At 32.3% G+C, this 14434-nt stretch overlaps 1 protein-coding gene across 2 annotated transcripts in view; it reads left to right on the top strand.

The window, feature by feature from the left end:
- Window positions 1–14434, top strand: part of LOC106462186 (calcium/calmodulin-dependent 3',5'-cyclic nucleotide phosphodiesterase 1A-like) — a 142713-nt gene that overhangs the window by 107612 nt on the left and 20667 nt on the right. For both annotated transcript variants that reach the window (XM_022389382.1, XM_022389381.1), the window contains exons 4-7: window positions 4984–5097; window positions 10339–10524; window positions 11985–12054; window positions 14141–14257. In XM_022389382.1, the coding sequence (XP_022245090.1) occupies window positions 4984–5097; window positions 10339–10524; window positions 11985–12054; window positions 14141–14257 (487 nt within the window). The remainder of the gene's footprint in view (window positions 1–4983; window positions 5098–10338; window positions 10525–11984; window positions 12055–14140; window positions 14258–14434) is intronic.

Raw genomic sequence — 14434 nt, 5'->3', positions numbered from 1 at the left:
GCAGAAACACAGATATACTTTTTAAAACACAAACTATTTACTGTGATTAAGTTTTTATGCAACACATGCTGACAGATGCAGAAACACAGATATACTTTTTAAAACACAAACTATTTACTGCGATTAAGTTTTTATGCAACACATACTGACAGATGCAGAAACACAGATATACTTTTTACAACACAAACTATTTACTGCGATTAAGTTTTTATGCAACACATACTGACAGATGCAGATACACAGATATACTTGTTAAAACACAAACTATTTACTGTGATTAAGTTTTTATGCAACACATACTGACAGATGCAGAAACAGATATACTTTTTGTATCTGCATCTGTCAGTATGTGTTGCATAAAAACTTAATCGCAGTAAATAGTTTGTGTTGTAAAAAGTATATCTGTGTATCTGCATCTGTCAGTATGTGTTGCATAAAAAACAACTTTTAACTATTTTAATCTATGATGATTATCGAAGAAGAAAATAAATTCCTAATTCAGCTTGAAGAACTAAATTTGTCAGACTCAAAACTAGCATGCAAACATATAAGCGTCAAGGTCTAAGTTCAGATTTAATTACGAAGTCATTAGTCAAAGATTAACTTAAAACTACTATTCATATTTTGATTTTGACTTCTTCGGAAAGTACCGTTTTGGGTTTGTTTTACCTTGTCTTAACCAAACCTTCAGTTACTAGGTTTCTTTGGAGAGTTATATTTGTTTTCGTTTGTTTTTTTTTTGTCTTAGTCAAACCTTTGGTCACTACATTATTTAGAGCCCTACCATAAATATATATACATAGGTATTAAAAGTTTTTAAAGTATTAAAAAAACTGGTTAACAAAAACATTTCTTACTAGCCTCTAGATTTTGAAACTTGTGACATACTTTGAAATATTAAACCCTTAGTTGTACCGCTTAAGTCAGACTTCACTCGCAAGACTGATGATACTGGGGCAAGTGTTTATTCAGGAAAGAACAGTCAAAATCTATACGTACACTCGCAAGACTGATGATACTGGGGCAAGTGTTTATTCAGGAAAGAACAGTCAAACCTATACGTACACTCGCAAGACTGATGATACTGGGGCAAGTGTTTATTCAGGAAAGAACAGTCAAACCTATACGTACACTCGCAAGACTGATGATACTGGGGCAAGTGTTTATTCAGGAAAGAACAGTCAAAACCTATACGTACACTCGCAAGAAATTACTTAATTAGATTAAATAGCGTGTTGAAACGTAATATGCAATAATTACATAAATCTTTTGAAATTTGATCATGAAACGTACAGATGATCATTTCAAAGACGTATATGATCATATTCATGAAGGTGGTCACTGTTGTACACAGATACTACTCTAGCTTATTGGAATGGTTAGTGGTCGCTATTTCTCCTTCCGTTTACAGACCACTTTACACCCGTTTTGGTGACGTCTAGAACATTCCCATGCACAGCTTCATAGTATAAACAACCACTCTTAGTGATGACCCATTGCCGACAGTTTGGCGGCTTGGTCTGGTGTTCTCTACCTTGTATGTTTACGTTAGAGAAAATCCAAACACTAGGAGTTTATGGGAGGTCAAACTATATATTTATACTGTTGATGTTCCGATTTCTCTCTTTTTTTCTTTTCTTTTTTACAAACACATTAGAAAGCAAAAAAAAAAAAGAAAGATAACATTAGCAACAACTCAACACAAATATACAACAACACTCGATTGTCTTACAAAATTCGATTAAAACATTTATGTTCGTTGTACTCATGATTTCTGCTAGATTTAACGATTTAGAAGTTATTATTTTGTAGCATTTATCCCTTAATAACCAACTGAAATATTTGAAGTTCAATTATAAACGATTGAAATTTAAATATTGAACAAAAAATACAAGAATAGAGAACACCATGGTCAGATCGCATGGGTTGAATCACTGAAATTTATTAACACAGAACTTACATGTTTTAGCACTTCCTGTTTTCCATTTAAATAATACTAATGTTAATAAGTGACACTAAATAACACTACTGTTAATATATAACACTAAATGACTCTATTGTACATAAATAACACTAAATAGCACTACTGTTAATAAATAGCACTAAATAACACTACTGTAAATAACACTAAATAACTCTACTGTTAATAAATAACACTAAATAACACTACTGTTAATAAATAGCACTAAATAACACTACTGTTAATAAATAACACTAAATAACACTATTGTAAATAAATAACACTAAATAACTCTACTATTAATAAATAATACTAAATAACTCTACTATTAATAAATAATACTAAATAACTCTACTGTTAATAAATAATACTAAATAACACTACTATATAACACTAAATAACACTACTATATAACACTAAATAACACTACTATATAACATTAAATAACACTACTATATAACACTAAATAACACTACTATTAATAAATAACACTATTCTAAACAAATAACACTAAATAACTCTAGTTAATAAATAATACTAAATACCTCTACTGTTAATAAATAATACTAAATAACACTACTATATAACACTAAATAACTCTACTGTTAATAATACTAAATAACTCTACTGTTAATAAATAATACTAAATAACACTATTATATAACACTAAATAAATCTACTGTTAATAAATAACACTAAATAACTCTACTGTTAATAAGTAATACTAAATAACACTAAATAACTCTACTGTTAATAAATAACACTAAATAACTCTACTGTTAATAAGTAATACTAAATAACACTAAATAACTCTACTGTTAATAAAAAACACTAAATAACTCTACTGTTTTTCATTACTTTACATGCATTGCTTGTTTTCGAATATCTTTTTAAACCGTCGATACCTCACAAGGCTGTAAGAGTATAAGTAATCTCTTCAAGGCGTTTGTTAAATATTCATTATGGTAGAAACCGTCTATGTCTTCTAGTTACTTTTATTATTTTACACTTTAAATTAAAAGTATGGCGAGGTGATGATTTGTTATCACTTATTATTACATGTTGTCTATCGTTGCCTTATCAGCAAGCTTAATTTTGGGGGTCGATCCCGCAGGCGGACACAACACATTCAACCAATTGTGTAACTTTGCGCATAAACAACACTGTTGCAAGTGGTGCCATCGTTTATAATATTTTAGAAAATCACCTTTTTACGTTATTAAACGTAAAAAAAAAAAATCAATCATGGTTAGTTTAGGTTTTCTTGGTGAAGTTTAACGTTATCAAATAATTTTCAGTTACCGTTGTTTTACACTTAAGAAACTAACAGACGTTCGACTGACTACTATACCTGTAGAGTAAATAAATGCAGTTACAAAGCAGATTTGTGTCGACCAACGAAAAACCGGCTTTATGATGAAGTAAAGGTAGAGTAGACGGAATCTCGAGTGATTACAACAAATGTATTTCACTTCTAAGGCTTGACGTTATTTAACTTCCTCTCGTGGATCTTACCACTAACCTATCCGGTGACGGGTCAATATCCTACACTGCATAATCTCTCCAGTAGTGCATATGAGTTTGTGAAGAAAACATTACCCTGGCTTTATAATGTTATAACAATCTGCGTGCCATTTGCACACATTCTGCACAAGACTTAAAATTCGAACCTAAATTTCGAGTTATGATATTTTTTATATATCATAGATGTCTTGGTCAACTCACACGATTTTGATTATTTTTCAGTCCACAGAGTCGTCAAACTACTTATGAGGTGTTTAGTTACGATCTACTTTCCCGATAGAAGAGCCCCCCCCCCCAGTGGCACAGCGGTATGTCTGCGGACTTACAACGCTAGAATCCTGGTTTCGATACCCGTGGTGAGCAGAGCTCAGATAGTCCATTGTGTAGCTTTGTGCTTAATTGCAAACACCCCGAGAGAAGAAATTATCCCCTAAAATATAAAATACTGCAAGTAAAATACAAATTCTAATTCCGATATTAAAGATAGACAGTTTTGAACGTAATTTGAACCCGTTTTACATTTCAACTATAGTCGCTAGTTTCATATCCAATGTGGGTTTTACTGAACTTCAAACCTGCGAACGAAATACAAACGTATCGCTAGGTGACGCACACATGGTTCCTGCACGAGATAACGTTACCAGAGAATATTAACCAAACGCTCACCAGAGGTGTTTTTACCTTAAAGGTGTAGCTAGAATACATTAACGAATTGCAAAATACAGTGATTGATATATCCATCTGTTGCTATATACATTATCCAATTGGCCCATCCATATAACCCATTCCATCCACCTATCTGTTCTATTCCATCCTTCAGTTCATATATCCATTCTATCAATCCATATGTCATATATCCCATTCTATCAATCCATATGTCATATATCCCATTCTATCAATCCATATATCATATATCCCATTTTATCAATCCATATATCATATATCCCATTCTATCAATCCATATATCATATATCCCATTCTATCAATCCATATATCATATATCCCATTCTATCAATCCATATATCATATATCCCATTCTATCAATCCATATATCATATATCCCATTCTATCAATCCATATATCATATATCCCATTCTATCAATCCATATATCATATATCCCATTTTATCAATCCATATATTATATATCCCATTCTATCAATCCATATATCATATATCCTATTCTATCAATCCATATATCCTATATCCCATTCTATCAATCCATATATCATATATCCCATTCTATCAATCCATATATCATATATCCCATTTTATCAATCCATATATCATATATCCCATTCTATCAATCCATATATCATATATCCCATTCTATCAATCCATATATCATATATCCCATTCTATCAATCCATATATCATATATCCCATTCTATCAATCCATGTATCATATATCACATTCTATCAATCCATGATTTATGATTGGTTATATCTAAATATCGAACGGTCATAGTTATTTATTCATTAATTCTGGTTTGTGTTTTAGATTACGGGAGCTTTCCGCGCACCTCACCCATGGTGACGTCCCCGTTCCTATCCTTCAGGAGACACTCCGATATGCTGCTTGTGTGCTTGAAACCATATCAATGGAAGAAGCCAGGTAAGTGAGAACCAAGACTGAGCTGATTGAGGCTGACTTTTGAAACGCGATCTTCATAGTTGATCATGGGAGCTGACTGAAAACTATTTTCTTTTATAAAACATAAACAGAATAAAAATGAAAGAAACAAAAGTTGGTGAAGAAAACCTGGCACATGAGCACTTACAGTTGGCTGAAAATATATAAACATTAGCGATTTCTTTAATTAAGGGCAAGCAAAATATTAGGATAGGTGTAGGGCCTTTGAGGGATGATAAAGGAAGGCTCATATCAGACAATTCGGAGTTGGTTGGGTTATTAAATTTTTTTGGAGATAATTCAGAGAAGAGCCGCTAGGATGATGCCCAGAATGTAAATGTCTCTGAAGTTGTTGTCTCTTGAAGAAAGAAGGGTTAAAGGAAATGTGATTGGGGTGTATAAGATCGTTAATGTAACTGATAGTGTCGATGGATCATATTTTTTTCGTACCTCATGGTAAGAATGGTAGAACTAGGGGACACAAATATAAATTGAAACAGGTTAGAAGTCATCTTCAACAAAGACGGTTTTATTCTTATAACTGGATAATTGGCCTTTGAGTGATATTCAGATGTTTCCACAGTAAATTCAAGGAAGTTTAAGGGAAGATTTGATAAATAACTGAATGATAAAGGCTGACTTTCAGTTTATATATATAGTTTAGTTTAGCTTAGGTGGGTCAACAGGTCCCTTGTTGTCCTTAAATGTTATGTTAGATTGTGTATATATTATGATCCTACTGGCTTAGTCGGGGTATTGCCCGAGTCAAATTTGGACTTTCTTATGAATATCCTTATTTGTGTTTACTAGGCTCACCACTAAATAACCCTGCTCCCCACCTCCACCTTCACTTTAATTGTATTCTTTAATTGCAGATTATGGACTAGTGATGACATTTCTTATGCACCTTATTTCAAGTAGTCTATATACATATGGTTCAGTATAAACTTTCTGAAATATTTTTATAGTAAAATTATTTAGAGATAATAAACATCATAAGATACAAGATTGTTGTTTTCCTAACGAAAATTATTTTATGGAAAAATACAGCTATGTCTCTTTTCATGGTGTAAATATAGGTTTTTTTATTCTTGACTCGTTTCAACATGCTTTTCATGGTGTAAACATAGGTTTTTTTATTCTTGACTCGTTTCAACATGCTTTGTTCCTGGTTTTAAACTCTTTGTTGTCTACGCATATCTGGCAAAGAAAAGAAAAAATACAGCAACATCACCAGATTTGTATTTGCAATATATAGAAAGTAGGGTTAACCGTGTAATGCAAAGATTACATATATATTATATATACTCCTTCAAAACAAGATAAAAATACACAAACACAATCTTTTCGATTTCTTTTTCAAACTTTTATATAGTTTTTTTTTCACCGAATTTCCTTCAATGAAAGTCGTGAACCAAGTTTGTTGGTTCTTTCCTTTCTACTAAAATAAATTCATTGCACGTTCTAGTAACAGCCTACTTTAAAATACTATTGGTCTGTTACCTTGATTACAACGTTATCAAAAACTAAGTGCAACGTATTTTCTACTGCCTAGAAAGTTGGTGTTGCACAGACAAATCCATATTCTAGTATAACACGCAATGGTTAGGAATAAAGCTGTATATGGATGGGTATTATTTTAGTATTTCTTCAAGATTTTAGTGAAAATCTGCAGCGTTTATAAAATCTTGATAAATATGTTCTGAAAATATATTGCTGGATTAGCCTCAAACCCCTGACAACTTATATGGCTGATGAGGATCCGCGCTAGCAGCTCGAAACGTCGTCAAATTACTTTTAAGGCAGATGTGGTCTGCAGAAGTCTCCAATAAAGTAACTTAACGACTATTGTTGCCATCCTGAAGTCTAAAGACAGTGTATCAATATTATATCTAAACAAATCTATAGTTTATCACCTAATTCACTGATATGCTCATCTAATGAATACTATATGTCTCTATATAACTGTCTATAAGTGACATTCCTTCAAGCCAGTTTATTCAATAGTAAGATAATGAGCATATCTCGTGCGACTAAACTTCTGCCATATCATCAAAACAGTGTTTATGTTCATGATTCAGTTAAGATAGTAACGTAAGTCCAGTGGAGGACTCTTTGTGTAGACATTATCTCAAGTTCAGTGGAAAACTCTTTGTGTAGACATTATCTCAAGTTCAGTGGAAAACTCTTTGTGTAGACATTATCTCAAGTCCAGTGGAGGACTCTTTGTGTAGACATTATCTCAAGTTCAGTGGAGGACTCTTTGTGTAGACATTATCTCAAGTCCAGTGAAGCACTTTTTGTGTAGACATTATCTCAAGTCCAGTGGAGGACTCTTTGTGTAGACATTATCTCAAGTCCAGTGGAGGACTCTTTGTGTAGACATTATCTCAAGCCCAGTGGAGGACTCTTTGTGTAGACATTATCTCAAGTCCAGTGGAGGACTCTTTGTGTAGACATTATCTCAAGTCCAGTGGAGGACTCTTTGTGTAGACATTATCTCAAGTCTAGTGGAGGACTCTTTGTGTAGACATTATCTCAAGTCCAGTGGAGGACTCTTTGTGTAGACATTATCTCAAGTCCAGTGGAGGACTCTTTGTGTAGACATTATCTCAAGTCCTAGTGGAGGACTCTTTGTGTAGACATTATCTCAAATCCAGTGGAGGACTCTGTGTAGACATTATCTCCTCAATCGTCATCTTAGAAAATTAAGTTATTCTGGAATGTCACAATTTTTTAAACATGAAGCTCCAGTAGCAGATATAAATTATATTAAAATCTAGATACACCATTTATTTTCGAGTTTAGAAATGACTCCTTGAACGGTTATTTCACATCTACTTGCTAATACTGTTTCTTTGATATAACTTTTTAAAGATAACTGAACAGATTTGATATTCAGTAATGAATATTTGATCTCATTTCTTTTTGTTGTTGTTGTTGTTTCGCGTGTGGTGCATGATATTCTTGTTCCATTCCCACAAAAAAGCTTAAGAAGTGATTCGACAACTTAAATGAAACTTTAGCCTAAAAGTGTATGTCTTCATTAGGTTTATCACTTATCTATATGCTAGTCTTTACACTCGGAAACCACATTGTTCAGATTAGCACAACTCTAGTGGTTGTTCTTACTTAAATCTTGGATTCTATTGGTAGTTCTTACATAAATCAACTTAGTGAGAAAAAGAAAATTATATTACGTAGGAGCCAATCATTGTCCAAGAAAAAAATAGGTCTGAATGCATTTATCTTGAGTGACGAAAACAGTTCACTGGGGGGGAGGGAGAGGGGTATGTGTTAATGGTAAATATTATATCTTAATTACTATATTACAAAATATTTTGTATGCATTAAGATACATTTTGCTCTTTATTATATTTATTATTATATCAAAATAACAAATTATAGCAAACGTCTGCGAGAGAGAGATTACAGGGAATCGAAAGTTCTTACTAAAGAGCAGAAAGCTTGTAGTTTTTATCACTTATCTGTCATAAACATTACCTAAAACAAGGAAAATAATGTATAACAAACACTGCAAGCAGTTGCACCCTAATTTTATCAGACATCTTAACACAAATGTATATTTATAACGGGAGAAAAGTTCTTTCCACGGAAAAATATTGGCACAGTGATATTATTAAAAGGTGAATAGCCAATAGATAAAATTATCTTTGAAACTACATATCAACCCACTTCGGAGCAGCTACCTCATTCGTAAAATGGATGTGATTACGAAAGAGAACCTTTCAATCCAAAAGGATTTTGTAATGAAACTGGGAATATCTCTTGGTATTATTAACAAGATAATTAACAAATATATGAAGGTGGCGAAGGTTCACAAGTTTCAAGCCACACTCGGAAATCAACCTCGCTGTTCTTTACAAAAGCTCCTTACAATAGAAATTATAGTACAGAAACTATAACCCGAGTTTTAGCGAAAGTCCGGTGATTAGTGCAGTGTAAATACAGTTCACAGTGTTGAATTATGCAAATGGTAGTTTGATATACTAGTTATTGCTGTTCGAAACACTGTGGGTCAAAATTAGAAATAAATCCGATAACATTCAGTTGAATTAGCTCTTGCTTCAGTGGACACAGGCTTTAATTAGGTCGACAATCTGCTCCTTGTATTCTAGAAGAGCAAATAAAATATAATGGATTTAAATATATATATATATATACTTTTATAAAATGGTGGTTTAATTAACTAGAAACTATATATATCAACTTCAGCATCCATCTAAACGAATTTGCCAGAAGGTTCTTGTTAACTAGCTTCAGTCTTGTGAAAAATTGCTTATGGTCCAGAAAATGTTCGAATTCAACCTCCAAACGTATTTGCTGACTACATATTAAATTCAGTAGCTCTTACTTGATTCTACAAATATTTTTTCTTGCTCAAAGCGATCATCATCTCAGAACCTCCGCAAATCCCACTTTGTCATCGAGGTATAAAATACAAACGCTCTAAAAACAAATTCCAACTCATTTTTACAAAGAAAATATTATGTATACATGTATTAATTGTTAGCCGTATAAATAATACATGGAAAAAAAATTCCCTTTGTTCAGCTGGAAGCGATATGCAAATTTCAAGAGACACTACGTTTTATTTTGTTAAAATACATATTACATTTGTATTAATTAATTTAGTTGGACCATCACCACGTTGTTTTAGTTGTATTTTTTGTTGTTGTTGCTATTAAGCTTTTAATATACAAGCTTTCGGCGCAATTACTTGAGCCTTTTACAAGTGCAAGACGTAACAGGATCTCCTTTTACGAGTATAAGTAAGAGTACTCAATTATAGGCCTAAAAAGTTACTTACAAATTGTATAGTCTCTCCGAAACGTATAAACAATGAAAGATAAATGTAACAAAATTACTTTTATTGTCAATGAGTTAACACTTTCTATTGTTATAAAAATAATAGTTTACGTACGATTAATATATGTAAGTATTGTATCTCATCATTTGGTCCTTTGCCAAAATGTAAATTGTTTAGCCACTGAGTTGTGTTTAGTTTTGATTCAACCATAATACATTTTTATAAAGAATGGGTTCGCTAAAGAATTAGAAAACAGTAAAAAACTTTTTTATAATTAAATGTATAGATTGCAACTAATTAAACAGTTTTTTAGCGATTTAACATACACTTTTTTCCTTCCCTATATAATTTCACTCAAAGTCATTTTCCTATTGTCTACTATATTTTCTCAGATGGTTGATGGAAGAAGAGGAAGATGACTTGTCCGAAGTTCATCCAGACGCTGTCCCCAACGAAGTCAGAGAATGGCTAGCTTCCACATTTACTCGCCAGGCAGCAGCACAGCGAGTACGCTCTGATGATAAACCTAGGTTTAGGTCGGTAGCCAATGCCATTCGTGCAGGCATTATGGTAGACAGGTAAGTGTGGCCATCTGGCGTAAATTACTGAGCATCATATATATTTTTTCAAATTTATTTTTATTTCGGTTTGTTAATATTTGTTAATGTATTTTACTACTCCAATCAAATTATTTTAGAGAAAAAAAAATCAAATAATAAGTTTCCATTTGTATACAACACTTTTCGTTCCAAATTTATGCTAATAGCGAATACATCTAATGGGAGTTATTTCCTTCATAAAAAGGTTTTGTAATAACTTTAGCTATAGCGTTTCTATCTCTTTAGCTGCATTGCTGTCAAATTATCAAACTAATAATTTTAATTTGTTAAATAAACCACCATAAAAGAAAACAACAACAACAGACGCAATCAAATTAAAGAAATAAATATCTGGAAGCAATCTATTGCAAAACAATAATAATAAGTAATGAAACCTTCCTGTATGTTCTGTAATGTTGCCGTATTATTCTTCAGAGCATAATTGTTTTAATTTTACACCGTACTAAAATTGTTTTTATATACACCGTACTAAAATTGTTTTAATCTTACGCCATACTTGAATCGTTTTAATATTGCACTTTACTAGAATCGTTTACATTTTACTCTATACTAGAACAGTTTTAATTTCACACTGTACTAGAATTGTTTTAATTCTACACCGTGCTAGAACTGCTTACATTTTACACTATACTAGAACAGTTTTAATTTCACACTGTACTAGAATCGTTTTAATTCTAAAATGTAAACAGTTCTAGCACGGTGTACACTATACTAGAACGGTTTTAATTTCACACTGTACTAGAATCGTTTTAATTTTAAAATGTAAACAGTTCTAGCACGGTGTGCATCGTACTATAATCGTTTAATTTTACGCTATACTAGAATTGTTTAAAATGTACTCCATACTTAAATAATTTTAGTTTAACACCGTACAAGAATTTTTAAAATTTTATACCGTACTAGAAACGTTTTAATTATATACAATAATCGAACAGATAAAATAAAAAGAACTAACCTAAAATCTTTATTTGATTTCAATTAAAAGGAAAGAGAAAATTAGCAATGTCAGGTCAAAGAGGGAAGTTTATAAAACGTTATGCTTATTACCATCCATACTAGAAATATCGTTACACAACGGGAAGGAAAAAATGATTTCAAATGATAGAGTTACAAAGCATTTGTAATTCACGTTAAAAAAGTTTTGCGCAATACAGTTGGTTTCATAAATATCCCCCCTTGTGACACAGCGGCATGTCTACTGGCTTACAACGCTAGAAACCGGGTTTCGATACCCGTGGTGGGCAGAGTACAGATAGCCCATTGTGTAGCTTTGTGCTTAACATAAATATCTAGAGATCTTTGTCTACAATCGAAAACTGAATTTATATTATTTTACAAAGAAAGTCGCTCAGAGTTCAAAGTTAGATAAAGTGTTTCACTGAAATTATGTTTTGTTAAAAGCTTGTCATTATAAACAGGATATATCGGAGATTGTCGAGTTCGTCTCTGATGCAACAAATACCGCCTCAAGTCATGCAGCACCTAAAGGTAATGTTCTTAGTGCTTTGTAATAGGTTTCGTTAATTCATTTTTACGATCTTGTTTAAAATATCTTGATTATTAATTAGAAATTATCTTAATATTGGTTTATTGTTCTTTCCATTAACGTATTTATGCAAATTATTTAATCTTATTTTATAGTAGCACTGTCGTGCAGTGAATAACGTGTTACAAGAGGGCGCTGCGGTATTCGACAATATGTCTAATCATGTTCGAGGTGGAGCGGTTTTATGTTAATATAATCATCCCCCTGTGGGTCAACGGTAAGTTTACGGACTTACAATGTTAAAATCTGGGGTTCGATTACCCGCGGTGATCAGAGAGCATATAGTCCATTGTGTAGTTTCGCGCTAAAAATACAACAACAATTTATATAATATGTTTTGAAGACGGCATTGTTTGCCCTACAGGACCTATTAATTCATTTATGCACATAACAATTTTGTTAGCATAATGCTATGAATTGTTAGAAGTATCTACTTAGCTATGTACCTGAATGCTGCAGCTAATGGCTATCCGATGACGTCATTATGATTGTTAGTGTATATAGTTCCAAGTTAATTGACACACAACTTATTTAAGCTGCATACAGCACATCGTTGTTGTCGTCAATACGCTATTGTCACTTTCCCATCAAGAACAAATGAAAACTCCTAAAGTAAATATGAAGCCCATGAGTTGTGCTATAAATTACATGTTCAGCGCGGTCTGAAGTTAGAAAATATTTCAGAAGATTAAATTCTAAAGATTTCTACATTATATTAATGCTATTGTCTTTATTTAGTAACCTGTAAGTGTGCCATTGATCGTAATATTAATATACGTACATTTTTTTAGAGCAATATAAAATAGTCGCTAACACAGTATTGCTAAAAATATACACTATAATTCAAACGAAGTTGTAGGAACGTCAGTAAAGAGGTGTTGCTAAAAGTTCTGCTGGTCAGAAGTCTGCAATTTCTTTGTCTGTAAGAGTGTTGTAATTGTAGTCCCCAGAAGATAACATCCACAGAAGACCAGAACACCTGCAAAAGAACTAACCACGTATATATTAGAAAATCAGAGGAATAATAACACGTGGTAAAGTGACGTGCAGAGAAGGATATTACCGAATGATATCCTAAGTTGATAAATCTAGTACAAAGTTCATTTGATACCAATATCACTAAGGTTCAATCAATAGCTATTCGTGGAAATTATCATTGGTTCATATACTCATTTTATATAAACACTTGTGAGGTTGCACTCAAGTTCAAACTTGAGTAATGGCCTAGAATCGGTTTAGGAAACACGAGGTTTAGGCTTTTTTTTTATATTGCTACTCATTTTAGATTATAACATTTAGAGAAATTAAATACTATATGGCACCATGTATTCAGATTTTCTTGTTTAAACATATGACATCTCACGCTCAGTTTTTTGTTTGGATATATGACATTGCACGTTCAGTTTTGAGTATATGACATCGCACACTCAGCCTTTTGTTTGGATATATGATATCGCACACTCAGCTTTTAGTTTGAATATATGATATCGCACGTTCAGCTTTTTGTTTGGATATATGATATCGCACACTCAGCTTTTTGTTTGGATATATGATATCGCACGTTCAGTTTTTTGTTTGGATATATGATATCGCACGTTCAGCTTTTTGTTTACATATATAGCATTGCACGTTCAGTTTTTTTTTACTATATATAGCATTAAACGTTCAGTTTTGAGTATATGTTATCGCACACTCAGCCTTTTGTTTGGGCATATGACATCGCACGTTCCATTTTGTTTGGATATATGACATCGCACGCTCAACTCTTTGTTTTTTAGATGTACGATATCACATATTCAGTTGTGTTTTTATATGATATTAGATATTCAACTTTTGTTGTTTAAATCTTTGACTCACGTGCTCAGCTTTTATTGTTTATATATTTGATATCTCGTACCCTACTTTAGTTGGTCAAATATATAATATTATATGCTCAGGTTTTCTCGTTTGGATATATTTCTAAATTAACTCTAAACTAGCTTGTTTTCATCTGGAAATACTAATATTTACACACCTCATATTTAATAGAATATCGATGAGTGGTCTTTTGATGTCTTTGCTGTTAACGAGGCTGCCAATGGACAAGCTCTACGGTATATTAGCTATGACCTTTTGAACCGCTATGGCATCATACAAAAGTTCAAGGTAAGAATACGTTCGATATAATTTAACTCACCCAACAGCTATAGGCAAATACGTAAGGTGCAGAAAGTTAACTATTCTTCTAATAATGTTGGTTGTTTATTATTTTCATGTAAATAAGTAATCCATTCATTGTAACGCTCATAAGCTCCAGGCATTCTTCTTCAGATCAATGTTTCG

Source organism: Limulus polyphemus, unplaced genomic scaffold, assembly GCF_000517525.1.
Source record: "Limulus polyphemus unplaced genomic scaffold, Limulus_polyphemus-2.1.2 Scaffold1114, whole genome shotgun sequence".
NCBI lineage: Eukaryota > Metazoa > Arthropoda > Merostomata > Xiphosura > Limulidae > Limulus > Limulus polyphemus.
The sequence above is the reverse complement of the archived record's forward strand: the minus strand, read 5'-3'. Positions and strand labels throughout refer to the sequence as shown.